This window comes from Podospora pseudopauciseta, chromosome 3 (assembly GCF_035222475.1).
Source record: "Podospora pseudopauciseta strain CBS 411.78 chromosome 3, whole genome shotgun sequence".
Lineage (NCBI taxonomy): Eukaryota > Fungi > Ascomycota > Sordariomycetes > Sordariales > Podosporaceae > Podospora > Podospora pseudopauciseta.
This window is the reverse complement of record NC_085893.1, coordinates 1,375,529-1,402,326: the sequence shown is the minus strand read 5'-3', so window position 1 is coordinate 1,402,326 and position 26,798 is coordinate 1,375,529. Positions and strand designations below refer to the sequence as shown.

The 26,798-nt window shown below is 53.2% G+C and overlaps 8 protein-coding genes across 8 annotated transcripts; 4 read left to right on the top strand and 4 right to left on the bottom strand.

The window, feature by feature from the left end:
* Positions 1-253: 253 nt before the first annotated feature.
* Positions 254-1,931, bottom strand: RPB5 (DNA-directed RNA polymerases II 24 kDa polypeptide (RNA polymerase II subunit 5)). Its single transcript, XM_062910837.1, has 3 exons — positions 1,323-1,931; positions 1,187-1,269; positions 254-1,118 (listed from the first exon to the last, which is right to left on the bottom strand). The coding sequence occupies exons 1-3, from the start codon at positions 1,416-1,418 to the stop codon at positions 590-592; spliced, it is 708 nt and encodes a 235-aa protein (XP_062766813.1). The 5' UTR covers positions 1,419-1,931; the 3' UTR covers positions 254-589.
* On the top strand, positions 1,761-4,273 carry BFR1 (multicopy suppressor of BFA (Brefeldin A)). The gene is made up of 3 exons (XM_062910836.1): positions 1,761-2,151; positions 2,291-3,460; positions 3,520-4,273. Exons 1-3 carry the CDS (start codon positions 2,020-2,022, stop codon positions 3,706-3,708), a joined length of 1,491 nt encoding a protein of 496 aa, XP_062766812.1. The 5' UTR covers positions 1,761-2,019; the 3' UTR covers positions 3,709-4,273.
* Positions 4,274-4,482: 209 nt separating this feature from the next.
* Positions 4,483-6,485, bottom strand: QC763_303850 (uncharacterized protein; the record flags this gene model as incomplete). Its single annotated transcript, XM_062910835.1, is given in 3 exon segments — positions 4,483-4,590; positions 4,601-6,182; positions 6,234-6,485. 2 exon segments carry the CDS (start codon positions 6,483-6,485, stop codon positions 4,782-4,784), a joined length of 1,653 nt encoding a protein of 550 aa, XP_062766811.1. The 3' UTR covers positions 4,483-4,590; positions 4,601-4,781.
* A 301-nt stretch (positions 6,486-6,786) lies between these two features.
* Positions 6,787-8,011, top strand: VMA7 (H(+)-transporting V1 sector ATPase subunit F). Its single transcript, XM_062910834.1, has 3 exons — positions 6,787-7,315; positions 7,395-7,532; positions 7,614-8,011. The coding sequence occupies exons 1-3, from the start codon at positions 7,223-7,225 to the stop codon at positions 7,752-7,754; spliced, it is 372 nt and encodes a 123-aa protein (XP_062766810.1). The 5' UTR covers positions 6,787-7,222; the 3' UTR covers positions 7,755-8,011.
* Positions 8,012-8,285: 274 nt separating this feature from the next.
* Positions 8,286-9,513, bottom strand: NPC2 (Phosphatidylglycerol/phosphatidylinositol transfer protein; the record flags this gene model as incomplete). Its single annotated transcript, XM_062910833.1, has 3 exons — positions 8,772-9,513; positions 8,481-8,697; positions 8,286-8,402 (listed from the first exon to the last, which is right to left on the bottom strand). Exons 1-3 carry the CDS (start codon positions 8,975-8,977, stop codon positions 8,286-8,288), a joined length of 540 nt encoding a protein of 179 aa, XP_062766809.1. The 5' UTR covers positions 8,978-9,513.
* Positions 9,514-12,662: 3,149 nt separating this feature from the next.
* On the top strand, positions 12,663-15,485 carry SET3 (SET domain-containing protein 3; the record flags this gene model as incomplete). The annotated part of the gene is made up of 1 exon (XM_062910832.1): positions 12,663-15,485. One exon carries the CDS (start codon positions 12,663-12,665, stop codon positions 15,483-15,485), a length of 2,823 nt encoding a protein of 940 aa, XP_062766808.1.
* A 2,962-nt stretch (positions 15,486-18,447) lies between these two features.
* Positions 18,448-24,663, bottom strand: QC763_303810 (uncharacterized protein). Its single transcript, XM_062910831.1, is given in 6 exon segments — positions 18,448-19,340; positions 19,353-20,570; positions 20,631-21,107; positions 21,272-21,308; positions 21,378-23,057; positions 23,447-24,663. The coding sequence occupies 5 exon segments, from the start codon at positions 21,803-21,805 to the stop codon at positions 19,053-19,055; spliced, it is 2,448 nt and encodes an 815-aa protein (XP_062766807.1). The 5' UTR covers positions 21,806-23,057; positions 23,447-24,663; the 3' UTR covers positions 18,448-19,052.
* On the top strand, positions 23,186-26,489 carry QC763_303800 (uncharacterized protein). Its single transcript, XM_062910830.1, has 3 exons — positions 23,186-24,472; positions 24,534-25,201; positions 25,252-26,489. Exons 1-3 carry the CDS (start codon positions 24,090-24,092, stop codon positions 26,103-26,105), a joined length of 1,905 nt encoding a protein of 634 aa, XP_062766806.1. The 5' UTR covers positions 23,186-24,089; the 3' UTR covers positions 26,106-26,489.
* Positions 26,490-26,798: the final 309 nt, after the last annotated feature.

Genomic DNA, 26,798 nt, shown 5'->3' with positions numbered 1-26,798 from the left:
TCGCTACTGACATGTCTCAGAGCTGCAGGTCTCAATAGTTGAAGGAGGGTGAAACATCTACTTCGCGTTATGGTACCTGATGTCTCCATGTTCGTCGACAGGGACAAAAGGCCTCCAGAATATATTTCTTCGAAGTTTGCGAGAATGATTGGGCCAACTCCTATGCTGTGATGTTCATCATAAAGATGTTTTATGAATGATGTTTGCATTGAAAACAATACGCTCCCGCACGAGTCACTACAGCCATGAGCAACCGCCCGTCTGCTTTACTCAATCTACAAATTATGACCCATGTCTCATTTTCTCCCCTAACTACAAGAGCGAGATAGACCGTCGGCCATTATGGACTACAAAACGACATGCTGTACTGTCTGCAAACCAAATCCCATTCTTCCCTGTATAACGCCAGAAAGCAAACCACCCAGTTTCATGCCAACCCCCGTATATGAAGATAGACGCCCCTTTTTGGTGTGTATAACTTTGTGCAGGAAAAAAAAGCATGCTAGCAAACCATGCTGCTGCTGCTCTCCTGTTTCCACCGCAACTTCTCCCAAGCCTGCCGAACCCCCCCGTCTTTTTCTGTCCTTATTTAAACACAGAGTCTGTAACTAGCATAGCGACCGGCCGTCTCGCTGATTCTCACAATCTTGACCACCTGCCCCCTCTTCAGCCCCAAATATCTCGCGATGGGATCCTTTTGCAGGATTCGTGGGAGCTGCGTCTCCTTCAGCCTGTATCTCTTGAGCAAGGCCATCTTCTCCTCCCTGCTCAGAAGAATGTGGGTTGGGACCAGCTCGTGGTGGGTGATGTTGACGAGGAGATCCTCCTCAAGGAAGCACTCGATCAGGGTGTACTGGCTGGTCACGGTCATGACCTTGCGGGCTTGGGCGGAGAGAGCGACGGCGGTGACGAGAATGCCGGCCTTGTATGAGTTGTTGGCGCAATGCTCGACAAACTTCTTCATAACTGAAATGCCGATGGACGTCTTCTCGGGGCAGAACTCGACCCAGATAGTGCCGCATTCGGGGGCAGGGTCAGGGTTGGAGGCCGTTGGTGGAGGGGTGAACTTTTTGATCATGCTGGCGGAGGGACGGGCGGAGAAGGACATTATTGAGCGGCTATAATGAACAGAAGAGTTAGAAGGCTGAAGAGTGGGAGGGGGGAAGGGGGGCAGGGGACAACATACTTTGGGGAACCGTCGCCGTTGGTGAACTTTCTCTTAAACTCGTCGAGGGGCATCTTGATTTCTTCCTCGGCCAATTCGTAGCCCTGGGGCTTTGTTAGTATATAGAATCGATTTGTCTATGTTGAGACCCACGAACCCGGTCAGCGACCATCTCGTGGATGGTCCTCCATGCGCGCCAGAGTCGCGACACCTCCTTGTCGTGGATGTTGCCACTGCCAAAGTCGTCGGACATTGTGGATAGTTATCTGCTGCGATTGGAAATGTGGTCGAAGGGAAGATACTGGCAAAGGAGAGGATGGGCGACGGCGATGACTAGTTTGGTGGTGGTGGTGGTGTTGGTTTGCGAAAAGCTTCAAAGGTTGCAAGGTTCTCTTTCCGTGAGGCTGAGAAAGAAGGGAACCGAAAAATTGACCGCTGGGGGGTGTACCCACTGATACAGCAAGGCACAGCGGGGTGGGCTTATCAAAGAGGTGCTTGCAGGTGTTGGGATTGGCAGGTGAATATGCGCACGTGCCACATTAAACACGGTAAATTCAAGCCTTAGCCCCTGGTCCGGGCGCCTGATAGCGCCGTTGCTCCCAAATTTTTGATTTTTTGGGGCAGGAAGGGCGTGTATGGAGGACCAGCTGTCACCACTGTTCACTACCGCAGTTCTGCTACAGAAATATTCTCCTCTTTTTCCTCCACTTCTTCGGAACACATCACACTATCCCGCGGATCATCTCCCTACCAGATTCAGGGTCACCAATTGACACCAACATCTGGGGTTGTCCCTTCACAGCATCCTCTTGCACCCAACACATTCTACCCGGTATCGCTCTCTGGTTCTCAAAATGGCTACTGAAAGCACCGCTCCGGCCGCCGCCGCCGCCCCTACGGGCCCAATCCGCCGACCTGATGAGGCTCTGTTCAAGGAGCAGGAGGCTAAGCTTGACAAGGAGGTCAGAGCTCTGCAGGACAAGATTGTAAGCTCCAGCTCAGTTGTCCCCGTCTGGCCCCCGGTGCGAAATGCAGCCTCCCGCTGTGAACCGCCCGTCGTTTGTTGCCTAGGTTTATATGGGTCACACCGAATATCGGAGATGCTAATACCCAATTTGTTCACAGAAAGCTGTAAACAACCAGATTGATCTTGCTGCTCCTAGAAAGGACCAGGAGTCCCAGAATCCAACCCAGATTCGCAGACAGGAGCTCATCAAGCGCCTCAACGAGATCAAGGAACAGCAGGGTGGTGGTAAGAAGGACCGCGCTTCCAAGTTCGACCAAATCAAGCGCCATGAAGAGACCGTGAAGCGCCTTATCAACGAGAGCAAGGCCGACCGTGCCAAGCTGCCCGTCAAGAACCTGGAGGAACTCGAGGAGAAGATTGCCCGTCTCGAGCGCGATGTTAACTCCGGCATGATGAAGCTTGTTGATGAGAAGAAGGCGCTTAACGAGATCTCCAACCTCCGCAAGCAGAAGAAGTTGTTTGGCGGCTTTGAGCAACAGCAGAAGCTGATTGATGAGCACAAGGCCAAGATCAAGGAGATCAAGGACAGCTTGGACACTCCCGAGGCCAAGAAGCTGAGCGAGGAATACGCTACTCTTCAGGCCGAACTCGACGTCATCAAGGCTGAGCAGAACACTGCCCGTGACAACCTCGGCAAGCTCAGGGATGAGCGTACCAAGCTCAAGATCGAGAGGGATGCAAAATACGCCGAGCTCAGGGCTCTCAGAGATGAATACTTCACTCAGAAGAAGGCCGCCGCTGCCTACGAGCGTGAGCAAAAGGCCAAGCGCGCCGAGCGTGAAGCTGCTGAGCGCGAGAAGTATGCTAAAGAGAAGCGCATGGAGCGTGCCAAGGCGATGCTCGCTGAGGCTTCCGAGCCTGCTTTCCTTGAGGAGATTCGCCGCGCCAACAGCCTCCTTCACTTTTTCGACCCCTCTCACCAGACTGTCGAGAAGGCCCCTCTTGTTGCCAACAAGGGTCTGGGTGCCACCGACATCCGCAAGGTTGAGGCCGACGGCCTGAAGGGCGTTCGCCTTGTGCGCAAGGAGGACCGCGACGAGGACTATCTCCCTGCGGCCAAGAAGGGCAAGAAGGGCAAGAAGAACAAGGCGGCCGAGGGTGGTGTCGCCGCCTCTGGCAAATTCAGCTTGCCCCCTGCCGTGATGGACGACTGTAAGACTCTCGGTATCACCCTTCCGTCCGGCGCTGCCGATGTCCCTGCTGCCATTGAGGCAATCAAGGCTAAGCTCGCGAACTGGAAGGCCAACCAGGAGGCCGAGACCAAGAAGGTGGGTTTTAGAAGCTTGATTTTCTACATGTTACGATGTCATTCTAATCGAGATTGCAGAACGTCGAGAAGGCCAAGAAGGAAATTGAGCGCCTCGAGGCCGAGGAGCGCGGCGAGGTTGTCTCTAACGGAGAGGCTAAGGAGGACAAGGCAGTTGCCGAGACCACCAAGGCTGTCGAGGACGTCAGTCTTGAGGAGAAGAAGGCCGATGAGCCCGCCAAGGCTGAGGAGGTCGAGACCGCTGCCTAGGATGGTACGCGTGACGACCAGTCTTTTGCCGAGGTCGAGGAAGGCCAGAATCTTCAGGGTGAACCGGCTCCTGAGTCTGAGGTGGCGCAGAGCGAGCTTTAGGAAGTTTCTGGTGATTCGTCTTTGGCATCACTCGAGGCTGGGCTTGGGGATGATCTTTCAGATTCGGAGAGTCAGCCTACGTACAACAGCGGTGCTCCAAGTTACAGTGAGTCTCTTCGATCACTCTCCCCCACAGCTAGGACGGCGGGTGAGATTGAAACGACCGATGATTTTAATGGCGAACCTCCGCCAGGCTACGTTGCGGTCATGGTCTGGGGGGAGGGTTTGGACGGTTTTGCAATGAAAACGATTCTTATTCCCAGGGAACAAGAGGATTGAGCACCCTCGGAGCGGAAGACGTGACCTTGACAAACGTGGCAAAGTATTGTTGCTTTTTATCTATTTTTTATTTTTGAGCGGTATATAAATTTTATTATATCGTGTTTCGGTGTGGCTCTTTCACGGTATCACATGGGAAAACAGCGAGGTAGAGAAAACTGATCAGGTTCAATATTAACACCTGCGTGTGATATTTTCATAGCTTATAACCTTACTACCTGCGTGAGCTCTTCCTAACTTGGCAGCGTGTAGTGTGATGACAATCTTGACGCCCCCAAGACGACCCTTTGAAATGTATAAAACATCTAGACCTTTCCTTCGAGAGAAGTTCACCAACGTTCGCTCTCTCTCGTAGAGAGAGGATGACACACCATCGCACACCCCCACTCAAGATTGACTAAAAGCTGATAAAAATCAATTACTACTCTAATTTATATTATCCGCCCCCAGCCACAAGTAAGGCACCAGGGCAGACAATACAAGGCATGAACAATACACCACCAAAAAAAAACAAAAAAAAAAACGCCTCATCCCAAGACCCCCATAAAATGCATGAAACCACCGTCCCCATGCCCTTATTTCTCAGCAAAAATCCAGGCCCCAAAAACGCCGTCCAGTTCCCCCATCTCCCCCATTGTTGCCATATCATAGGTAGCAAAGTCAGGCATAGAAATAAGCAACCTTACCTTCCATCACAACCTCCGAGTGGGAAACCTCTCCTGCGTCCACCTATTAGCCCTCAAATTCGCCAACTTCTCCGGTGAATGCGCCAAACTACTCCCACCCCCAATACTTGCATTATTGTTCCCCTCCTCCTCCTCGCCCTCCTCCTCCTGCTCAATCCCCAGAGTACCCTGCAACCTCTGCTTAACAGGACTGCTCCTCTCCCTAAACCTCTCATTCAACTGCCTCTGCTCCAGCGCCGCCATCTCCCTGTTGTTCCTCGGCGACCTCCCGATCCCCTCCATACTCATCGCCTTCTTCAGGGGGCTGTCCTTGTGCTGATGCAGCCCTAGACTTCCGCCGTAGCTCGGGGGGACACCCAGCGGGTTGCTTCCCGAGCTGGACCGCATCGGCGTTCCTGCCTTGAAGGGGGAGACAGCCCTGTTCATTGACGGGGGTTGAGGGGCAGGGGTCGAGGCTTCGTTTTCAAACGAGGAAGTAAAAGATTTGGTAAAGGACCCGGTCGACGAAACGGCTGGGGCGGCGGTGCTTCTGCGGTTAACAGTTACTGAGGCCGGGAGGTGGTGGTGGTCTCCGCGGTCGGGGTAGCCGAGGAGTTGGGCCGAGGGGGTCGAGATGGTGCCTGGGGTGCTGGGTCTAGCTGTTTTCGCCGCGAGGGGGGTGAATGGGTTTGTGGAAACGCGCCCCCTAGGTGTGCCAGCAAATGTATTTCTCGGCTTGATGGCCTGAAGCCCGTCGGGGTCGATGATCTTGGCGTAGTTGGGGTTGGGGTGCGTCTCAAAGCTACGACGGAGGACAGAGGATGGCGTCCCAACAGCGACGTATTCCTGTTCGATCTTGTCGTCGTTGATGGAGACCTGAATGCCAACCTCGCGGTAGACAGGGTGCAGTCTAGGGTGGACATACTTGACGTCGTACTCATGCATGACCTCCTTCTGAATGATGGCGTTGTCCTTGCCCTGACGGGTGAACTTGAAGTGCAAGAGCCACATCTGGGCGGAGAGGATGGCTTGCAGAGCCATGCACTTGAAAACGGTGACGCTGGGGCGGGGGTCCATGGCAACGAGAGGCAAGAAGAGCCAGTGAATCAAGACGTGGCCGGGGCTGAACAAGCAGAACAGGCGAAGCGTGGCCGGATACGGATCCCAGACCTTCATCTCCCACACATCGCGTGTCTTGTCGGGGTGCGCTCGCTGCTCGGCGGTTTCGGAACTCAGGAGGCTCTGGATTACGCCCAATGGGCTCGAAGACGCGGGTGAAGAATCGACGCGGACGCGATGCGCAGAGGGCGTGGAGGGGGCATTTTGCTCGACGTTTGCCTCGAATAGACGGTAGGTACGCGATCGGGTCAGGGTGTAAAAGGCGTTCAGGCAAGAGATGGCAGTCAAAGCCCACATGCTAAAACGAGCCTGATCATCTGTCAGCTCCAACTATCTCTAAATCAAAAAGAGAGAACTCACCAAGAAGGTCAACGGGCCACTGGCTGGAGCATCGCCAAAAACATCATCCACATCCGGACGCGAGACGATATTAGCCCTTGCAATCAAGAAGAGAAAGTTGGCCGCAAGTCCAAACCGAGTGCCGAAAGCGGTAGAGTCCCAGTCAAACGTCTGAATCTCCTCCGAAAGCCACAGATAAAAGTCGCCAGGATTCAGACGCGCCTTGATCCTCTCCGACAACGGCTGTCGCCGTACCAGGCGCGTCGGCGGCATCGTGTGTAGTGTAGATGTGTTGTCTTCTTAAGTCAAAGTTATCCGTTCGCTGCGGTATGCAATCGCGCAACTCGGTCGTCCGTCCCTCTTTTCGCTCGGCCGCTCAATGAAGTCACCACCACGACTTGTTCTCAAATCCCCATCTGCGTTAAAAATGTGAAAGGAAAGACCCTTCAATCTTTCACCTTTTTCCCTGCCAGAAACAAAGATTTCACTCCGTCGGCGCGAAAGTTGTCAGTGTTTTTGCCCGCTAGAAATAAAAAGAAAGAAAGTCGCAAATTTGCTTCTTCTTTTCCCCCTTCAACGTTGCAATTGTTTACTTTTTTTTGTTTTTTTTTTTCACAAACCCGCAACCAGCCAGACCAGACCAGAAGGGAAGCTCTCTCCACAAGCGGAAAATTGCCGGGGACAGGGATCACACCCCTGGCACCCGAACCCAGGCAGCCAGCCCACTAGCGCAGGCTTGGCTTGTTGGTCAGAGCTCCTGGCATACCCACTGTCTGTTGCGGCGGCGGCGTCACTTCAGTTGGCTCTTGTTACAGCATCACCACTGTGGGGTTGGTTGGAACTGCCCGCTCCTCCTCGCCATCGTCAACATCAACAAAACCAACTTACACGACAACCTCCCCCTCCAACTGAACTCCTCCTTTTGTCGCAGCCGCATTTATTTGACACACACACACACAATCACAATACTGTAAACCTCCCTCCTTCCCTCCACCCCCGGAGCGCCAGCCATGGCCTCCCAAGCAGACTACAAAGACAGGCAATTCCTCGCCGTGATAGGAGACGAGGACTCCGTTACTGGCCTTCTCCTCGCCGGCATTGGTGTATGTTCTCCTCCCCAACCCCCCAACCCCCCAACCTCTTCCCCCTCCCGATGCTAACCCCCTCCCCCTCCCCCTCCAGCACGTAACTTCCCCCCCCGACAACCAAAAAAACTTCCTCGTCGTCGACGCCAAAACCGAAACCTCGGCCATCGAGTCCGCCTTTGAAAAGTTCACCACCGAGCGCAAAGACATTGGCATCGTGCTCATCAACCAACATGTACGTTTTCCTCCCTCCCAACACGTAATCAAGAACAAAAAGAATGGGGGTTGATATGATGATGACGATGTGAGGATATAGATCGCGGACCGGATACGCTACCGCATCGATACCTACACCCAGGCCTTCCCCACCGTCCTCGAGATCCCCTCCAAAGACCACCCTTATGACCCCGAAAAGGACAGCGTGCTGAGGAGGGTGAGAAGGCTGTTTGGTGAATAAGTTGGTGCGCAATGGGCGTCATGATCAAGAGGCGGGATTTGGAAGGGGAAACATAAAGGTTGGCAGTTTGAGTCGGGAGACGCAATGATATGACTGAGTTGGGGATTGGAAATGTGACAGAGCATGTGGGTGGGTGGGTGATCACAACATTAAAACACCAAAAAGAGGAGGTTAGACGAAGCATAATGATGTTCCTGTGTATTCCAGTATCGCAAGCCTCAAAGACTCCTTTACTACCATTCAATATGCTACTTCTCTCATAAACAATGCAATGAAAACAGCAAACAAGCCAGAAAAACAACAAAACTCCCAGACTACCCTGATAAAAATGAACGGAATGAAACGAATCCCAAGCAATTGCGCTCCCCAAAACGTCCCACAGAATGCATGTGCAAAGGCGTGTGTATAAACAATACAATCTTTCCATGGACCACCCCCCACCGATCCATCCCTTCGCCCCCTTCATATCCATAACGGCATTACAGCATATTACACATTGGACAGCGGTTTGACACCTTTGCTTGGAGGATCCTACAAGTCACCAAGGATACTGCCGAACGACTTCTTGCCGAAAACAACAGTGGCGGTCAAGCAGGTGATGTGTTCGTCGTCCACGGTGTAGACGTCGGCCTCGACGGTGTATTTTCCCTAATTTAATAGTCAGCATGGGTTGTTGTTGTTGTTGTTGTTGTTGTTGGGAGAGGGTGATAGTAATAGAAAACATACAGGTGGGATCTCCTTGGGGAGGTCAACAGACTTGGTGATGGAGATCTTGCCCTTCTCAATTGGGCAGTCAAGGTCGACGTTCTTGATCTCCTTGCAGAGATCGGCCTGGGTGTTAATGAGGCGGATGTAGCCGTACTTGACCTGGAGGTTGACGTAAGCGCCTTCGAGGATGGTCTCCTTGACCGTGCCGCTGGCCTCGATGATGAGGGTGGTGCCACTGGGGGAGAAGATGTTAGATTTCTGTTTTTTTGTCATGTTGATATGATTGACATCTGATTTTGGTACACATACGCCTCAGGTGGGTTTGGACTCAAGTCCACCTTCTCGATAGTGATGATATCGTCCCCGCGGTCGGCATCGCAGTACTTGAGGGGGTTATCACCGGGAATTTGAAGATCGTCGCGGCGGACAAGTGATTGCTTCTCACTGCGGAAGGTGTTGAGGGGGTTCGCGCTGACCGCCGTGGCAAGGGCGAGAAGGGTTGTTGAGAACCTCATGGTGAGGGCTAGTTATCGGTGGAGAACGGGGAAAATGCGGGGGAAGATGATGGCCCGGTGACAACTGGATTCTGTTGTCGTGGAATTTTGATGGCGGATTGATGGTTGATTCCGCGTGTGAAAATCAACAAGTTTCTGAGGGGTGATTATTTTGCAAGTTGATGAGAGATCGATGATGATGGCGACAAACGGAGCGGCTGACTGGCTTTGCTGTTGAGCAGAGAGGCGGGCGGTGTCATTCGCCTGCTGCCCGTGGTTGGCCGCCTTCAAAACCCCAACCACACGTCATGGGTGGTCCAGCCTTCTTTCCAGCGGGCGGCCGTGCACGGCAGGAACCTGGGGCGCCACAGACACTTGTCTCATTGGGGGTGTGTCATGTGAACCGGGGTGGGCACTTTTGCTTTTGCAAACCAATCACCGCTTGGGAGTGGCGGGCCGAAACAGGGGTCCAACGTGAATCTGCAGACCCCCGCTCACAGGATCTCTCCAAGCGATACGGATGGATATCGTGGACTTTTCCAAGATTTAAACTTGTCCATCACAGACAGTCCTCTGGGAATCCAGATTGTGTATATCTACGATTATTGCTGATGAACTCTTTTATATCAGTCAGTACATGATTTGATGATTGCTGACAGGTTGCTAGCAGATGACATACACCAACATGAATTCGGCCGACAGAATGACAAGACGATAAGAGGACGGGACCTGCGTAGCCAGCATGGTGGAACGGCTCCCAGCTTCCGATAGCCATTGTTTGTTAGTCAAATGTATGGAAGCAGACGTGACACCAATAATTCCTACGAGATGCCCAGTTCACAACAGCTTGCAACCCAGCAGCACCCACACCAGCCACGAGCTAGCTTCCCTACCTTATCAGCAACGGCCTCATGCTTGTCTGAGACTCTGCCGGACCTTTGCCCCTGGATATCAGTCGTGGGAGCTTCGTGACTCGGTTGCGCGCTGGTGGGGCAAAAGGTTATCGCGGTCCTGCAAAGCAACCATGCTGTTGCATGGTGCAACGATGGCAACGTATTGGTAATGTTTGGTCGCAGTGTCTTTTGGAAAGGCCTTGATGCGAGACCCCTATCCTCCTTTTAGCAGGATTCTTCCAGGAAGTATTCTTATCGCTGGAGATCTATCTACCCCGCCACAAGCTCATATATAGTAGGGTGATGTTTATCAAGGCACTGCCATTGATGACTCTACAACAGACTTCTTCTGGAAAGCATTCTCCGATATGGCCTCTTGAGAAAGACTTGGCACCGACAACAGATGGAAATCTGGAAACGTGACGTCAGACAGGCTGTCCCGGAAACGGACCACATCTTACAAGCACCAGCGCCAGCAGAGAGCTTCCATGTCCTTGCACGTCCAACGTTTTCGGACAGGGTGAGCTTTTGCTGTGAACTGATTCACGGTGTGGACAGGTGTCTACGGCAGTGTAAGGTATCATCAAGCTCAGGGGTCTAGGGGTGAATCATCTGGGTGAAAGAAAACCAAGAGGCAAAGCTTTCACGCGGCACTGTTTGCCAATCGGATCACAAAAAGTAGAATTCACCCTACACGGCTGCCAGGCCTGGAAAAGTATCTGGCATTTGCTGGATGATGGGAATTATAGATGGTCGAGAGAGAAAAACGGGGCCATGCTTCTCTCAACCCCGCCCTCTTCGCAGCCTTGCGCACAGTACACCACGACCCCACGGCGAACACCAATGAGCAAGGCAAGGCACCCTTTCAGGCCATCCACTTCACAGGGTGACCTGTTTTTTTTGCTCACAGCAGCTCAGGAGTTTCTCCGGTGACCTCTGTGCTGTGGGATTCCCTGCCATCACCAACATGCTCCCTTTTTCTCCTTTTTCAAACGTTCCTTTCAGCATTGCAAACCCACTGCAACCCGCGAATTTTTCCCGGCCTAGTCGTGGACAACTCCTCACCACCACTCCTCTTATATGGAGCCAACTCGCCGGCTCTGTTAACTGCGAGTCGCCTACACTTTTACAACTTCTGGTTTGTGTCTCTTCTCCATTATCACTCATTTCCAGTACTCCCGGCGATATCTACCACAGTATCTGCACGAGGTGTGCAGGATTTTGCTGCTGACAGTTTGCATGTCGCTGTGTGCGAACGACCTCCTTTTCCCCGCCCTTCAGCTCAGGCAAGCAGTCAAGAGTCAGTCATCTCAGTCCGAGAGGGCGATTTGGTGCGCAAAGCAACCTACCGGTGCGTTCAATCAACCACCAAGGGAGCCCCGCCCGCATCTTCCCCTCCTCCAATCCCGAAGGCGCCCTCTGCACCAACAATGCCCACCAACCTTCACCCTGATTTTCCCCTTATTGGGGCACTGCACTGCCTGGAGTGATGCCTCAGGCACCTCTGCCGCCGACGGCATCCAACCAACCAACTGCACCAGCAAAGTGGCGCTTGGAGGCTAGTGTACTCGGGTACTTTCCAAGGTTGGGTTTGCCCTCACTCGCTCCTCAATTTTCTTTTCGTTGTCGGCGTCGCGCGCTAGAAGCCCCATCGCCGACAGGACTGGGTGAACAAGAAGAATGCTGCTGAAAAGGTTCAGATGGCAACTCTCAGGTCATCTTCCTCGGCTCTTCGTCTTCGGCCACACCCTCCCCTACCCTACCCCCCCAAAAAGAAGCTCAAGCAAGGTCCTTGACCTCTCACCCGAATCCCTCCCAAGGCTTTGCCAATGCAAAGTCACGGCTCGCCTGGTCTGTGCTTTCACATTCCCTCTGCTCTGGGCAACTTGTCCCAGTGGCCCCCCCGGTCCCAGTCCCAGTCCCAGGTCGCAGACCCATTCTTTTGGCACACGGGGCTTTACTGAACGCAGCGCAGCGTGCTGTGGGCGGGTGGGCAAGTGGCAGCGCTCCTCTCTCTCTCTCTTCTCTGGTTCCTCGTTGTTGTGGGCCCCCCTCTCTGCTCTTGCACTTTCCCACTCCTCCTCCCCTTCAAACTCTTCCTCTCTTTATTCAGTCCGCATTTTTCGCGTCACCCATTCGTCGCTCGCCTCTCGACCACCCGAGCTGGATTTCTAACCATTGCGCCTCGCGATTTATTCCCGCCTACTGCCTGCTCGAGCACCTTTGTCCTCGAGGCTCTTCTTCCTCGCTCACCACCACCATTGTGCTCCCGTCGAGAGAGCCTTCCGTGACGATCGCCACATTTTTACTCTCGACACCCACAACGTTTTCGGGTTTCCCTTTCAGCAACACCGCGAGCCAGTCTGACTCACCATCGTCCTAGCTTGACAGCGACATATTTTATTCATTTTGCTGAGCGAGCTTCCACCGCGACCCCAACAACAAGACGTGTCCTTCTACAGGGCCCTTTCTCTACAACAACCCCGACCGACCCGGCCAGCCACCCAGCCGACCAACCGATCGATTCGCGAGCCAGAAGGGGATAGCCATCATTCACTGGCAGCTCGCGTCCGTCTCTGATTGCCTCTCGAGGCGGGCATCCCATCGGCGTCGTCGGATCCCTCCCGTGGGTTGATCACATCGTCAGATCAAACGGATGACACCCTCCTCTTCTCCGGTCCAATCCTCATTGCGGCACATACCTTACGGTCAATCGCGTCAAATCGCGCGACCAGTATGCCCTTCAGACCAAAAAGATAATCATCCGTACAATCCCTCGGTCATCCCGCCATCGCGAGGTTATCATCAAGATTATGACAGACAAGCTCCCACCATTGCAGACGCCTTTCGCGCCTCCTAATCAGACTTCACCAGCTTCGTTTTTGCCTCCAGCAGCCGCTGCGGTTCGAGATGATCTGCCAAGGCCGGAGCCTGTCGAGGAAGAGCCATACACGATAAAGTGTGTGTGCAATTATCCAGACGATGATGGTAATACTATCTTCTGCGAGTCATGCGAAACGTGGCAGCATATCGAGTGCTACTATCCCGATAAGGTCGAGGATGTCTCTGCTGCCGACTTCCCGCATTCTTGCGTGGACTGTGATCCACGGAGCATCGATTCACAGCAGGCACATGAACGTCAGCGAGCCAGGATAGCAGGCCCCCTGGCGGCAGAGCCGTCGGATAAGAAGCCGAAGCGCCCTCCCACCAAGAGCCACAAGAAGAAGCCAAAGCCAACAGATCTCCAGATCAACGGACATGGCCACCACAGCTTAGAACATGCGACAAAACATCCCGCTCCACACGACAACCGCCAGCCTAGCAAGAAGACGAAGGGCTCACACAAGTCTAGTCAGTCGATCAGCGCGCCGGGCCCGAAACGAAGTCCTTCCTATGGCAATGCCAAAGCAGCGCACTCGCACCCTTTGAGTCCTGCCACCACCCCTCCCGATCTTCCCGACGACTTTGAGATACACACCTACTCCCAAACCTTCCAGCTGCTCTGCAATGAGCAACCGTCTGTTCGGAATGTCAAGGTCAACAGTTTTGCCGGACTGTCAGTCTCCAACACGATGACGAGTTGGCTGCGCAATCCGGAAAAGATGAAGAAAGAAACAGGCCTGTCAGGCAAAGATGTATTTTCGAAGCTTCCTGACAATGCCAGCTCGCTCAGGGGCAAGGTTGAGGTCCAACAAACTAGGAAAAATGTCGCGCCAGGGACAGTGTTGCAGTGGCATGATCTCCGAGCGACATCGACAATCGAAAAGGACTCGCTGCTTATGGAGGTCAATGGTCACATTGGCTTCCAAACCGAGTACTGTGCCGAACTAGAGAATCGATGGGACGACCTCACCACCCCGCTCCCTTTTGTACTCTTTCACCCTCTCCTCCCCCTTTATATCGATACCCGAAGAGAGGGTTCCGAGGCCCGCTTTGTCAGGCGCAGTTGCAGGCCAAATGCCGCCCTTGACACGTTTCTTTCCGACGAAGGCGAATATCACTTCTGGCTCGTGAGCGAGCGAGACATTGCACCCAGAGAACAAATCACGATAGCATGGGACTTTAGGTTCCCCACCGCCCAGAAGGCGAGGATGCTCCGAATTCTTGGTCTAGGCGACGAGGTGACGGGTGCGCAGTCTGAAGTCGCCGCCGATGAGGAAGAGTATCTAAAGCTCGCCAACTGGGTGTCGATCGTGCTTTCGGAATTTGGAGGGTGTGCTTGTGATCTAGGACCCGAGTGCGCGTTTGCCTTGTTTCACAGAAAACACCTAAACAAGACACAACCAAAAAAGACCAAGAAGCGCAAGCCGAAAGCTCAGCATGCGATCTCGCCCAGCAGCACAGGACATGCCACCAACAGCCGAGCTCCTAGTGAGGGCCACTTGGATGATGCTCCTGAGCACGAGCATAGGTCGATATCTGGCTCCTCCCGCAGCAAACCACCGAGTCGCGACATGACGCCAACAGCGCGTCAAGGTTCATTCGATACCCTTGGGATACTTACCGAGCCGACGGACCGCGACAAGCGAAAGGTTGCCATGGTGGAAGACTCGTTCCGCCGCATGGAGCAGCAGCAACCGCCCCGTAAGAAGAAGCGGGTGTCAGATGGGACTGCCGCACCCCATTCAAGGGCTTCCAAAGCCAAGTTGACTGCGCAAACACCAAACGTATCAAATGGTTTATCCGACCGCCTCTATGCCGACGCTGGTACGGGTACCTCTGTCCGAAGCAAATCCGGGTCGCCCACTTCCCCTCATACCATCCCACCGCATGGTCGTCATACGAAAAAGGCAGCCTCTAGAAAAGGCTCAGTCGCTGCTGCCCCTCCTCGTCCGGTACCGACTGCCGATCCACCAGTATACGTCGATGCTGCCGTCCAGACGGATCCTGAGCGAGAAACAGCGACGCCTCAGCGGAGGGTGGGATGTGCTTTGAGGAAAAGAGCTTTGGATAACCGTCGTCAGCTCCGTGCCGAGGAGGAAGAAAGGAGAAAACGAAGAGCGATTGACCATGCCGGTTCCATCTCAGGGGCCGATGCTTCGCCCGGTCAAGGATTATCTTTATCATCTCCGATTTCATCCAAGGGACCCGACAGCAGCCCAGCGACAGTTGTCAGCTCCAAGGATGTGGCCATGACGGATGCCCCATCAACTACAAAACCGGTCGTTAGCCCATTGTCGATGGCGTCGATGAAGCACAAATCGCCCGATCTCCGGGTGCAAATGCCTCCAGTCCCTGCGTTTGGCAGCCCGGTTTCTGGCTCTTTATCCGCCGGCACCCCGTTATCTGCTGGCGGGTCGGTCATGCAGTCACCTTTCTCTGTCAACGGATTTCCAAGTCCATTTGGTCCACCATCAGTCAACGGCATAGCGCCCGCCCCTAGTCCGGTGAAGAAGAAGATGAGCCTAAGCGACTACAAGCGGAGGATAAACGAAGGCCGACCATCGGCCGCGACAAGCCTCAGGCCTCCCTCCATGACTACAGAGGAGCCCAAGTCTGCGCCAGCGGAGGGTTCCGCGCCGTCAACATCAGCTGTGACGGGCAGTGCAACGACTTCGACGACCGCGCCCAAGACCGGTGGGAACGACAACCAAAGTACCGGCTCAGTTGCCCCGTCCTCCACTGCAAAGGATTGATGTAGTCCACCACTTGGTGTGTGACGAAAGGCAATAACGACACTGGCAAAACCGAAGGGGGTGGTGGCATAGAACAATATGCCCATGTAATAGTATATAGAGATGTCGAAATGTTGTATTGTGTTTTGGGAGAAAGCTGCTGGGTTTCAGTTAGCGTTTATCAAAGGAAGAAAGAGCTAGGCGTAATGGGAGAGGAAACCGACATCCGGCATTGGCCTCCTCTGCGCAAGTCAGTTGCATGGTTGCTTTTTCTTTCCTTTTTTTTTCCTGCTATTGTTAGGTCGAACGCAAAAAAGGCGGTTCGACGACTTTTATCAACTTAATGATATGAAATCAGGCTTGGAGTTTGGCAGCGGGCCCGGGTCTTGTCTTTTTCTTGGTTTCGGTCATTATATCCTTTCGGTTTTGGTTGTTTCTTTCAATATGTGGTGGTGATGGTCACCGTCTTTTTTCTGGTCCCTCAAAACGGGGGGTGGATGAATTGAAAGATGGAATGGGATTGCTCGGGGGTGGTTGAATGTGTGTTTGTGACTAATGGCAGGGAGAGGGTGAAAAAAAGGCAAAGGAAAGGAAACGGAGGTGGGAAACGAAGAGGGTGTGGGCTTGGTTTTAACTGACCTTTGACCCACGATCAATCATTCTTACCTTTCTGAACTTTCGGGATCTCTTTCTTTTTTGGTTGTTTTTTTTCTTGGGGCGTAAAACCTTTTCAGGGAGGGATGGGAAGGAAATAAGGGCTCGGAAAGGGGGGGAAGGGGGAAGAGGATCTTGGGCTGGGTTTGGGATTTGCTGCTGCTTTTTCTTTTTGGCGGTTACTAAACCACAACGGTTGTGTGTTTTTTTTTTTTTTTTTTCGTTTCTTGTTGTTCCCTTGAAAGCGATATAGTTGGGTCCGGTCTCGATAGGACTGGATTGTTTTCTTCTTTCTTTCTGTTCCTTTTTTTTCCGATCCAAGGAAGCCGAAAATGTAGGGTTTTTTTTTGGTCGGAAAAAAGAATGGGAAAGATAAAATTGAAAGGAGAATTTGGGTCCGTTCTTTTTTTGTTTTTTAACATCTTGAAATGATGATATGAAGATTGGTGCTTGTAAGAGTTTCATGTGTGTTGAGTTTTGAATGTCGAATTTGGTGAGGATGTTAAATGTATGGGTGTTGTGAAGGTTGAATGGGTGTGTTGTTGAAGAGAGAGTGTGTGAAAAGGAGAGGGGTAGACTATCATGTCTTCTTATCCTCTGTTATTCGGGGTGTGTTTGATACCCAAGCTGGATGGCTGGTGTTTTGGGAGAAGGATCACTGAAAAGAGGTTATAGTTGTAAGTCGAAGATGGTAAGATGGTAAATCAAGTCGAAGATGATAAATCCTAAGTTGAAGATGGATGACAGCTGCACAAAATGTGTCCGTTGTGTGGACTCTCTGCCAAGAAAGCATGAAGTTGGGTGAAAAGTGAGGGAGGGATTTTATGGGAAAAGGGAGAAAAAAGGTTTGCATTATTGGATCAGGAGAGAATGGGGGGGAAAAGTGCAAACCCGCCAGCATAGCGCCCACCCACGAGCACAGGACACATGATGAATTTACAGCGTTGTGCACTCACAATTGATTTTTTTTGCTTGGCTGTGAGCCACACCTGCCTTTTTTTTGTTATGTATCCTTGCTGTCCACGTTTTTTTGCCACTTTAATGGGGATCGTGGACGGGGACCTTGATGGACACGGAGTGAGAGAGGTGAAGTCGAACAATGAAGGGCTGTGGGAAAGAGAGACAGATACTTTGAAGATGTGTGTGTGTGCCTCTCTCTGCCAAAACGCTGCTTTGGGGGGGTGGGGGCAAACCATCTACATGCATCCCAAACACCAAACATCAAGTTTCCGAATCCGAACAACATCAGCAGACTACGGCTTGAAAAGAAAATCCCCAAGTCCAAGATTCTCGGTCCCGGACGGCCATGAATGACTTGACCCCCTCTGCCGTGCACCGAACAATGAACTGATGCCCGGAGTTCGAGTTTACCTCCGGGCAGTTATACCTTGTCGCGGCTCACACAGAGTCGAGCATATTGCATATACAGCTAAGCTTATTATTACAGTTCAGATATTGCCCTCTCATTACATCGCCATAGATTGATTGCCCACCTACCTATTCTACTCTCACGTCGGGTAGGTAAGATAACCCCGAACCGAGCTACCCTATTATCGAGTAATTCCAACTGCAGACGATGAGTCGAGAGCATCCCTTACGTCGCCCGACCTCAATGTCCGGCTTCCGTGTCGCAGTACAGAACCCACAACTCGTTGAATTTGCTCATACATAGATGGGTAGAAACTGTTAGCTTGGTTATATCACTTATCAGCCTAAAACAACCAACCACTCACTCAGTCACAACTCCCGGGGTATTATCTCACCTCACACTTACATGCTTACCTCACCTCATGCCAACCAGTCTCACAGCCTATCTCCCCAATTCCCCCCCCAAAAAAAAAAAAGAAAATTACTTCCTACATACTCCCCACAAGCACCTCTACCAAACATGCTCATACCCTCTCTTGCCACCTCCAGGAAATCGGGTACCATTCCAAAACCGAACAACGCTTCCCGCCCACCTTCTTCCCCCTCCCAATCTAACTCCCGCCCTACCTATGAAAAAGCGAAAGAAGAACCCTACATGTGAAACCGCGCCTCCGGACAACCAGTCGTCTTTTCCCCAACCCCCGTCCCGCACTGTACCGCCGCCGCAAGCCACTCCCACTTCTGCGCATGAATTCAATATCTGAACCCTTACCAGCCTGCTCTCAATACTAGGTCTTGTCAATCCAGCCCACCACCACCGGGATTCAAAAGCTAGTAATATACCCGAAATCTCATGCATTGCATGCCCCCGTGCCAGACCCAAACATAAATCCTATTCATCCTTCCTTCATCATGTGCTCAAAAATTCCTCCCTCCCTCTCTCCCCTCTCCAACTTCTTGATTGTGCGTGTGTAAAGAGCGGTATATAACCTTTATTCCATTTTATATTCATATATAACAAAAATAAAAGAAACCTAACCTTAATATAAGAAACTTCTTGCTTCATGGTATAGACAACCTTCGCACCCAACAGGAACAAAAAAACAATATAGCATCAAGAAGTAAAAAAGAGAACCACCACCACACACACGCGCTTTATCTCTTTCAAACCTTGAAACCACCAAACAGTTCCAAAACATCATCAACAACATCTCTCCATCCCGCCATATGAATATCATGGACAAAAAAACCAACATCAAATAAAAAAGTGAGTGGTGTGCTTCCTTTCTCTCCTCCCATCTTACCTCCTCTTCCATCCCGATCAGGAAAAAAACACCAACAGTCACCTCAGTCACCCGAACCCGAACCGAACTTGACCGAGTCATACATCCTCGCATGGACTCCCAAGTCGTCATCCTCCCGACGCCCGTCCGCCTAGGTAGTTCGCCCGCATCTGCAGGTCTCGCATCCACCACTGCACGGCACTCAAGTCCCCGAACCTAAACGCCACCCGGGATTCTGGCGCTGCCCGTAGACGCAGGTAGCCGCCCTCCTGTTCCCTGTTTTTCATGGGTGACTCCCCGCAGGACCCGCGCCGCCCTGGTGGTAATAAGCAGGGTTGAACGCCCCAAAAGAACTGTACTGCACCAGGTAGTTCCAGTCCATCTGCCCGAAGTCCATTTCTTCCATCCCACCTGGCCCTCCTCCTCCCCCAGGTCCGCCAACTTGTCCACCTCCCGGTCCAGGTCCACTGGCACTGTTGAACAAGGGGTTCAGGCCTTCATATCCATTAAACATGACGGGCGCATCACCCATTGCCATCATCCCTGGTCCTGGTCCTCCCGGCGGTCCTCCCGGCGGTCCTACCTGCGGCCCCGCTCCGGGCACCGGCCCCGTTGTCTCGGGGGTCAACGGCATCCCCTTTCCTGGATACAGTCCCGGTGGCGGGTCATTCCCACCGACGATTGGCGGCGGCAGAGCGACAGGCGGCCCGGGCACACTAGCCTGATGGTCACCTCCATCCAACGGCGGCCCCGTCGGCCTCTTCATCTTGGAGACCGTGTTCCTCAGCAGCGTCACAATCTGGGGCGTTGGCAACACTCTCCCCAGCTGCAATTCGGCCTGCTCTCTCGCATCCCACGCCTTCACAAAGAAGTGTCCAAACGCAATGTGTAACGGTGACCGGAGATTCCTCCTAAGTAACCCCCGGCGGTCGTGATTTTCGATCATAGCGTCCCACGCCCGCTCGCACAAGCTACCCGTCGTTCGCACTCTAAGCTCCGATATGAGAAAGATGTAGGCGGGAAATGGGAAATGCTGGTATGTATACCACCGGAACCCTTGCAGTTCTGGAGCCCTCTGGATCATGTTGTCTAACTCAACCGTCCTGATGGCTTCTATGAAAAGCTCCTCTCGCTCGGCTGGGTTGACACTCTCGATCCCCGAACTACGAGTCAAAAAGTCGATGACGCGGAGCTTGGAAAGCGCCTGGCGCGTCATGAGCAATGTGAACGAGTGAAGAGGGATGCGTTGGTCGCAATGCTTCAGATACCTGTTCTCAATATACAGGTGAAAACTGGCCAGGTCGTGAGGCAGCGTCTGGTTGGCCACATGGGTGACAAGGTCCGGGGAGGATGGAGAAGGGCTATATTGCACCTTCTGCGCCTTGTTGTTGACCCCGGGTCTGCCTCCGGGAGTGGAGGGCCCAGGACGCATGTTGCCGGTCTGGCTGGATGCTACAGTAAGCTCGATGCGGGTGAGGCAAAATACCATCTCCGTCGGCCCATGGTGCGGGGGCAGATGGTCCTTGGCGTGGACGCTCAAGTCTGTATCGTTGACGTTGGAGGGAAAATTGCAGTCGCTTGCACATGTCGACAATGCGGTGATGGATGAACCAGTAATTTCCGCCACTCGCTTGTCGAATATGACGAGCTGCCACCACAGGCGTCTCCGCTGTTCCGTTTCAAACGGTGTCAAGCCAAACTGAGCTCCGTCGCGGTGAATTCCCAGCCTCGTTGCTATTCTGACCGCCATACCGATCAGGCAAAACAGGGATCGTGGGTCTACATATTGTCTAACACAGAGCTGGGTGATGTCAGTACAGCGAGATCAGCGAGATTAACTGTGACAGGGTCAGAAACGCACCAGGTAAAGGAACAAGGCTTGGAGCACGGCCAGGTCGGTCGAGCGCATGAAGCCAGCATTGACAAGTGCCTGCTGGGTGGCATGGTGGTACTTTCCTAACAAGACTGCCTTGTCTTCGCCAAAGGTACTTTGAACCTCGTCGTCATTCATGGATGTGATGGCGGCAAAGTAGATGGCGAACATCAAGGCCTCCAGGGGCCTCGATATCTTGTTGATGGCCGTGCTGGCACTGATGATCTGGGCTTGGAGTGTCGGTGTGTGGTTGATCTTGAGCAGAGGGTTGACATTGCTGATGTAGATTTGCCAGAGCTGAAACATTTGGATGGCTGGTGGGTGGTGGCTAGTCACGCTTTGCGTTGCGCCGCCCACGACGAAAGGGAAGCCATCGTTGTTGTCGAACATGGCATCGTAGGCATGGTGAAGCGTTGGGCCCTCGTAGTCCTCGTCCGAGGAGTCATCGTCGGCGTTGCGATATTGCTAGTGACATGTCAGGCACTCCGGAGCAATCTGATATATCAGATCAAACTAAATCGTCTGGTGGTGGCAAGCCAGGCATGTGGGCGGCTGGCACGGCGTTTTGGTAGGAATGAAAGTGTGGGGGCCCATTTGTGACAAGAGATATGAAAAAGACCGCAACCTACGTCTTTGTAGTAGCTGTTATTGGGATACCATTTCGATCTAAGGTCACTGCAGTGTCAGCTCGCAGCAAGACCCGGTGTTTCTTGCCTCGCTAGGGGGCAGACTGACTTATCATTGGCCTGATCTGGCGAGACATGGTCGGCGGTGCTTGAGGGCGAGGTCTTGAGCCCGCTCAGATCCTGCTCCAGATCGGCAACGTCGTCTCCATTATCCGAGGGCCTGAGGTCCTGGGCGATGGGTTCAAAGGAGAGGCCGTGCTGGGACATCAAGTGCTCGTATTTCCGAAGTCTCTCGATGAGGTCCCTCTCATGCGGCTTCTTCTTCCTGCGTCTTGGTGGCTGTGGGGGCACGACGCGACACTCGACCTGGGCCTTGAGGCAGTTGGCGCAAGGCTTTTGCTTGTCACATCGAACCTTGCGTTGTTGACACAGCACGCATGAGTGACCGCGCGTCAACTTCATCACCGACGGCTCGGAACCAGTGATGGGGAGCCGCGAGGGCGACGGCGGCTGCTCCAGATGTTGTTCTGTGGCCATGGTGTGGGTAATATGGGCCGACCTGGTAGACGGTCGTTTCTCGAACGATACCGGAAGCGCGGGTGAACCGCTCGGGCCCGAAGCGACGAACTGGAATGTAGGAAGCGATGCAGGTCTGCCGCGCTTCGCTCTGGTCCCTCCCCCCAATGCTCGGCCAGGTTCAGCCAGCAAGATCTGGCCAATACCGTCGGAGCGATGGGCAGAGCCGCAAGGTATCCGACCGGCTGGATGTTTGGTCTCTGTCGGCAAGGCAAGGCAGAGAGGTCAGGTATGTGTGATGGTATATGTCAAAGACGGGCGATCGCTGCACGAGTCGGCGCAGTCGGTGAGAATGGGCCGAACAATGCCTCCCTCTGCTGCCTGTCCTGCCAGGGGGGGTGTCTTGACTGCCGATGCGCGGGCAAAGTGAGGTGCGACGACCGACTACCGATGGCCGATGACTGGTGGTTGACGACCGGCGAAATGGACGATACGCAACAAGGCAACACCGGGCGACAGCAAAATGCGAGATTGGCAGCTGTCAATAGGCAGGTCGGACCATTCCAGAGTGGCTGCGCCGTCTGTCCTCTTGGGAAGGCACCCAGCTCGAGGAAGCTGCGATGAAGGGGATTTGATGGATGATGCCCTGCGGGTCTCAGACCCCCGTGTACAGGAGAACAATGGGAATGGAATATCCAATGTATGTAATGTATGTATGTATGTAGCAGCAGCAAATAACAAGCAATACCACCACGGTGGAACGAACAGAGGGCACTGGGGGGGAGAGCAAATTCAGAAAAGGGGGGGGCGGCGACGACAGAGGTGAAGATGGAACCTGAAGAAGAAACGGGGAGATACAATTCGATGAAGAACTGACGCAGGGTAAGCTGCTGCCGAGCAGTTGCCCCTGCTGTCCTGGATCTGGATCTGGTTAAGGTAAGAAAGGAACCCGGAAGGGACGAGGCAGGCAGGCAGGCAGGCAGGCAGGCTGCTGCTGCTGCTGCTGCCAGATGAAGAAGAGCTCCTTCCTGCTAACCATACCGCCAATACCTCCATGGCCACCTCCGCTTAGGAAGGAGTCAAGGAGTGGATGTGGGTGTCTTCACACACACATGTCATCCCCCTCACCCTGATTGGGATGCCACTGGCGCGCTCGAGTTGCACAAGGCAGCACACATCGTCCCAATCGTGGGAAGGAGCAGCGGCAGAGAGAGGGGGGCGCTCTTGGAGGTTCGGGATTTATACGCGGCCGGCGCATGTCAGCTGTGAATCGCTGGGAAACAGCTGTCAGTGAGGTCTCAACAAAGAAAGGAACATGTCTCGGGACCGAAGGGACGTGGCTCATGCCCGGTCTGGGCGCTCTCCACCAACAGGGACTAGCTCAGCAAGATGCCGGCGCTAGTCGCGATTGGTCAATGCCCACAAGGAAGGGCCTCCACACTAAAAAGAACCGTTAGCACTAGGAGCGCTGTTGCGAAGCCGGGGTATATTGTACCAGGAGATAGATCGCTTACACGACCACCGGACCCGTCTGGGGAAACTCCAGGTCCAAATAACGACGGCCTCGCATCATAATATCCAATCGCCCAATATGAGCGAGACAAGAGGCCTAAACGAAACAGAGTGCTGCAACGACCGGTGCTTCATGTCCGCTGCACCTACATTTGACACGGCCCGGATAGATTGCTTATACTTAGTTCCAACCTAAGTTCTTGTTTACCCAACCTAACTGGCGGAGTTCTGGCTTCGGGCGGACAATGGCTGCTCTGATCTTCTCGCAAGAGGCAGGCACCGGCCAGGTCGCAGCTTCTATATAACACAAGAGTCCTGCGGTATCGGTTGCGCTGTAGTTCCAGTTCCAGGCTGTGGCTTGTCGATGTTGCTCGTGGCCGTCACCTCGTTCATCTTCCGTCCCGGGGGCATATACCCCAATCAAGGCTGCTCGCTCGCTCTCTTCCTACCTGACGACATCTTGTCTCTGGCCGCGCGCAGCAATAGGCCCGAGACGCATTCCTGTCTCGCCCACCCGCCGGAATCTGAGTCTGAGTCTTGCAGCAGCAATACCTACCTACCCAGGTCAGGTATTTTATTTTAAAGTTTGCACAAGGTCACTCCCTTCGAACCTAGCTCCCTTGCCGCGCCCCTATTTACATACGCTCCCTCAAACCTCATTTCCTCGTGGGTCCAAGTTTGTTCAAACGGTTCGGCTGGTCACGCCTCACCTCTCACACGCCTTCTTCGCCATTTATCTCAGCGGCCTTACGCAACTTCTGCCGTCTCCGATCGTCTCGGATATCTGCCCACCATGGCTACCGGAAAGCGATCTCTGACTTCGCTCGGCAGCGGGAGCGGGCAGTCGGGACAGGTCACCCAGACCGACACGACTCCTCAGATGAGCGACGTCGAGAAGATTGCCCCGGCTTCAGGTCCTCCGGGAGCGGCTGTCGGGGGGGATGAGGACCTCTACAAGCCTAAAAGTGTCAAATTCTGGGTCACGATCCTGTGTAACTTTCTCGCCCTCTTCTTGGTGGCCCTGGATCGCACCATCATCGCCACGGCTGTCCCGAGAATTACGGACGAGTTTAATTCTCTGGGCGATATTGGTTGGTATGGCTCCTCATACATGCTGACGACGGCCTGTGCCCAACTGGTTTTCGGCCGCATTTATAAGTTCTACGACAAGAAGTGGTACGTCATTGTGAAACTCGTGTGCGAGTGAACACGTTACTGACCTCAGTGAGGACTTTAGGACTTTCTTCACAAGCATTCTGGTTTTTGAGATCGGCTCGGCTATCTGCGGATCCGCTACAAACTCGATTGTCTTCATCCTGGGTCGAGCCATTGCCGGCTTGGGCGGAGCCGGCATCTTTTCCGGCACACTTCTGGTTCTGATCGATATGGTTCCACTGCATAAGAGGCCCCAGTTCCAAGGCCTTTTTGGTATGGTCTTTGGGTTGGCGTCTGTGATGGGTCCTCTTGTCGGCGGTGGTTTTACTGGAGGAGCTACCTGGAGGTGGTGTTTCTACATCAACCTCCCAATTGGTGCCGTCGCCTCGGTTTTTCTCTGGTGGTGGTGGACTCCCAAAACGGAGGATCATCCGCCGGCCCCTTTCAGCCAACATGTCAAACGCCTGGATCCCATTGGTATACTGTTTCTCTTCCCGGGCATAGTCTGTCTCTTCATTGCCTTGCAATGGGGTGGGTCGACCTATGACTGGAACGACTGGCGCATCATTGTCCTGTTTGTCTTCTTTGGACTCTGCACTATCGCCTACACCACGGTCCAAATCAAGCTGCCCGAGACCGCAACCATTCCACCGAGGGTAATTACGCAGAGGAGTGTGTTCTTTGGCACCCTCTACACATTCTTCCTATCAGGATCCATGCTAATGCTGGTGTACTATGTGCCAATCTGGTGTAGGTTGCCATTCGGTCCAGCTTTGGGAGTTGTGCTGACATGATACTAGTCCAAACGGTCAAGCAAGTCGATCCGATAAAGTCGGGAATCTACACTGTGCCACTGGTGCTCAGCTTGGTCTTCTCCAGCATAGGCTCTGGGTTTGCCACCCAGGCAATTGGCTATTATGTACCGTCCATGATCGTGGCGCCCATTTTGATGTCGATCGGTGAGGGCCTTCTCAGCACCCTCACAGAGGACAGTCCTTCATCTCACTGGATCGCCTACCAGTTCCTGGCTGGTTTTGGCGTGGGCTTCGGCATGCAGACTAGCGGTCTTGCTGTCCAGGCGGTGCTCTCCAAGCAAGATATGCCGGCGGGAATTGCTATCAACTTTTTCGTACAGCAGTTGGGTGGTGCCGTCTTCACCTCGGTCGGGCAAACAATTCTCAGCAACATTCTCGTGTCCCAGTTGCAGGATATCCCTGGCATTGGCGGATCCAGGATCATTGTGACCGAAGGCGCCACACATCTCCTTGACAGAGTAGGGCCCGAGTACAGGTCTCAAGTAGTAGACGCCTACGAATTCGCATGCAGAAACATATTCCTGGCAGCACTCGGAGTGGTGCTGGTCGCCTTGCTTATGGCATTTGGCATGGAGTGGGTCAGCATTAAGAAGAAGCAGGGCCCCGGAGGTCCAGGAGGTCCAGGCCAGGCAGCAGGTCCGCCAGCACAAGGAGCCAACGAGGGACCCGTCCTATCTGCCACAACAACAGAGAAGGGAACCGACGCTCTCAAGCGCCACAGCAAGTCATCTTCCTCAGGACGGGATAGCATCTCGCAGCAGAAGCCTGACGAACCCAAGAGCGAAAAAGACACGGCAGTAATCGAGGGGGCTGTCCCCACAACAAAAGCTGCCCTTTAAGGCTCTGAAGCTTTTCTAATCATGTCAAACAAACACTACGGTCTCATATTTTTACAGGAGTTGGCATTGGCTGCGGCGTCCGTGGCGTTTGGAAGGCTGTCTTTCTTGAGGATTTACTTTTACGTGTACGATGGGAAAGATCAGGGGAGCGATTATACCGGAAGTACAAGGCCATGGGGACATACAGCCGTGGCGAAGAGGAACAAGCAATGATTTAAACACGGGAGAAGGTTGCATTTTTAGCTTAGATCTGTATGATGACTACTGTGGGGATCGCAGAAATAACGATACCTCATCGCTTCTCAACCACTACGTTGTTGTAGATAGGAAGGAGATTAATTTGCTCAGCTCTAATAACAAACAAATAAGAACCTTGTCCCGATATCGTCATTGTCTTGTTCTGAAGCGAGTGGTACAGCAGGTTTGTGTATACGGGTGTGTTCATGTTTGTCTTGAGATGATACGCGCATAGGGATGCTGTGCCTGGTACTGTGCAGGGAGTTTGTGGGACGGAGATGACGCTGTGGGGGGTTTGGATCTGGAGAGGAAAGCCACACCGGTGAAGGGGTGTTTGCTCTGGGTGGCTAGGACATGAGGAGGTATGATTGTATGTATGTAAAGTGAATTAAACGCTCTATCATGCTTCTATGTTACACCACTCGTTAACAGTCCACCACCACCACCACCACCACC

Excerpts from the sequence above, each read along its gene's own strand:
- BFR1 (XM_062910836.1), top strand. The coding sequence starts at position 2,020 with ATGGCTACTGAAAGCACCGCTCCGGCCGCCGCCGCCGCCCCTACGGGC. Across the intron at positions 2,152-2,290 it reads GAGCTCTGCAGGACAAGATT|AAAGCTGTAAACAACCAGAT; the intron begins GTAAGCTCCAGC and ends ATTTGTTCACAG. Across the intron at positions 3,461-3,519 it reads AGGAGGCCGAGACCAAGAAG|AACGTCGAGAAGGCCAAGAA; the intron begins GTGGGTTTTAGA and ends TCGAGATTGCAG.
- VMA7 (XM_062910834.1), top strand. The coding sequence starts at position 7,223 with ATGGCCTCCCAAGCAGACTACAAAGACAGGCAATTCCTCGCCGTGATA. Across the intron at positions 7,316-7,394 it reads TTCTCCTCGCCGGCATTGGT|CACGTAACTTCCCCCCCCGA; the intron begins GTATGTTCTCCT and ends CTCCCCCTCCAG. Across the intron at positions 7,533-7,613 it reads TCGTGCTCATCAACCAACAT|ATCGCGGACCGGATACGCTA; the intron begins GTACGTTTTCCT and ends GTGAGGATATAG.
- RPB5 (XM_062910837.1), bottom strand. The coding sequence starts at position 1,418 with ATGTCCGACGACTTTGGCAGTGGCAACATCCACGACAAGGAGGTGTCG. Across the intron at positions 1,270-1,322 it reads ACGAGATGGTCGCTGACCGG|GGCTACGAATTGGCCGAGGA; the intron begins GTTCGTGGGTCT and ends ACAAAGCCCCAG. Across the intron at positions 1,119-1,186 it reads AACGGCGACGGTTCCCCAAA|CCGCTCAATAATGTCCTTCT; the intron begins GTATGTTGTCCC and ends TGTTCATTATAG.
- QC763_303810 (XM_062910831.1), bottom strand. The coding sequence starts at position 21,805 with ATGGCCACAGAACAACATCTGGAGCAGCCGCCGTCGCCCTCGCGGCTC. Across the intron at positions 21,309-21,377 it reads CCAGATCAGGCCAATGATAA|ATCGAAATGGTATCCCAATA; the intron begins GTCAGTCTGCCC and ends CAGTGACCTTAG. Across the intron at positions 20,571-20,630 it reads AAGCCTTGTTCCTTTACCTG|CTCTGTGTTAGACAATATGT; the intron begins GTGCGTTTCTGA and ends GACATCACCCAG.
- QC763_303800 (XM_062910830.1), top strand. The coding sequence starts at position 24,090 with ATGGCTACCGGAAAGCGATCTCTGACTTCGCTCGGCAGCGGGAGCGGG. Across the intron at positions 24,473-24,533 it reads AAGTTCTACGACAAGAAGTG|GACTTTCTTCACAAGCATTC; the intron begins GTACGTCATTGT and ends TGAGGACTTTAG. Across the intron at positions 25,202-25,251 it reads GTACTATGTGCCAATCTGGT|TCCAAACGGTCAAGCAAGTC; the intron begins GTAGGTTGCCAT and ends ACATGATACTAG.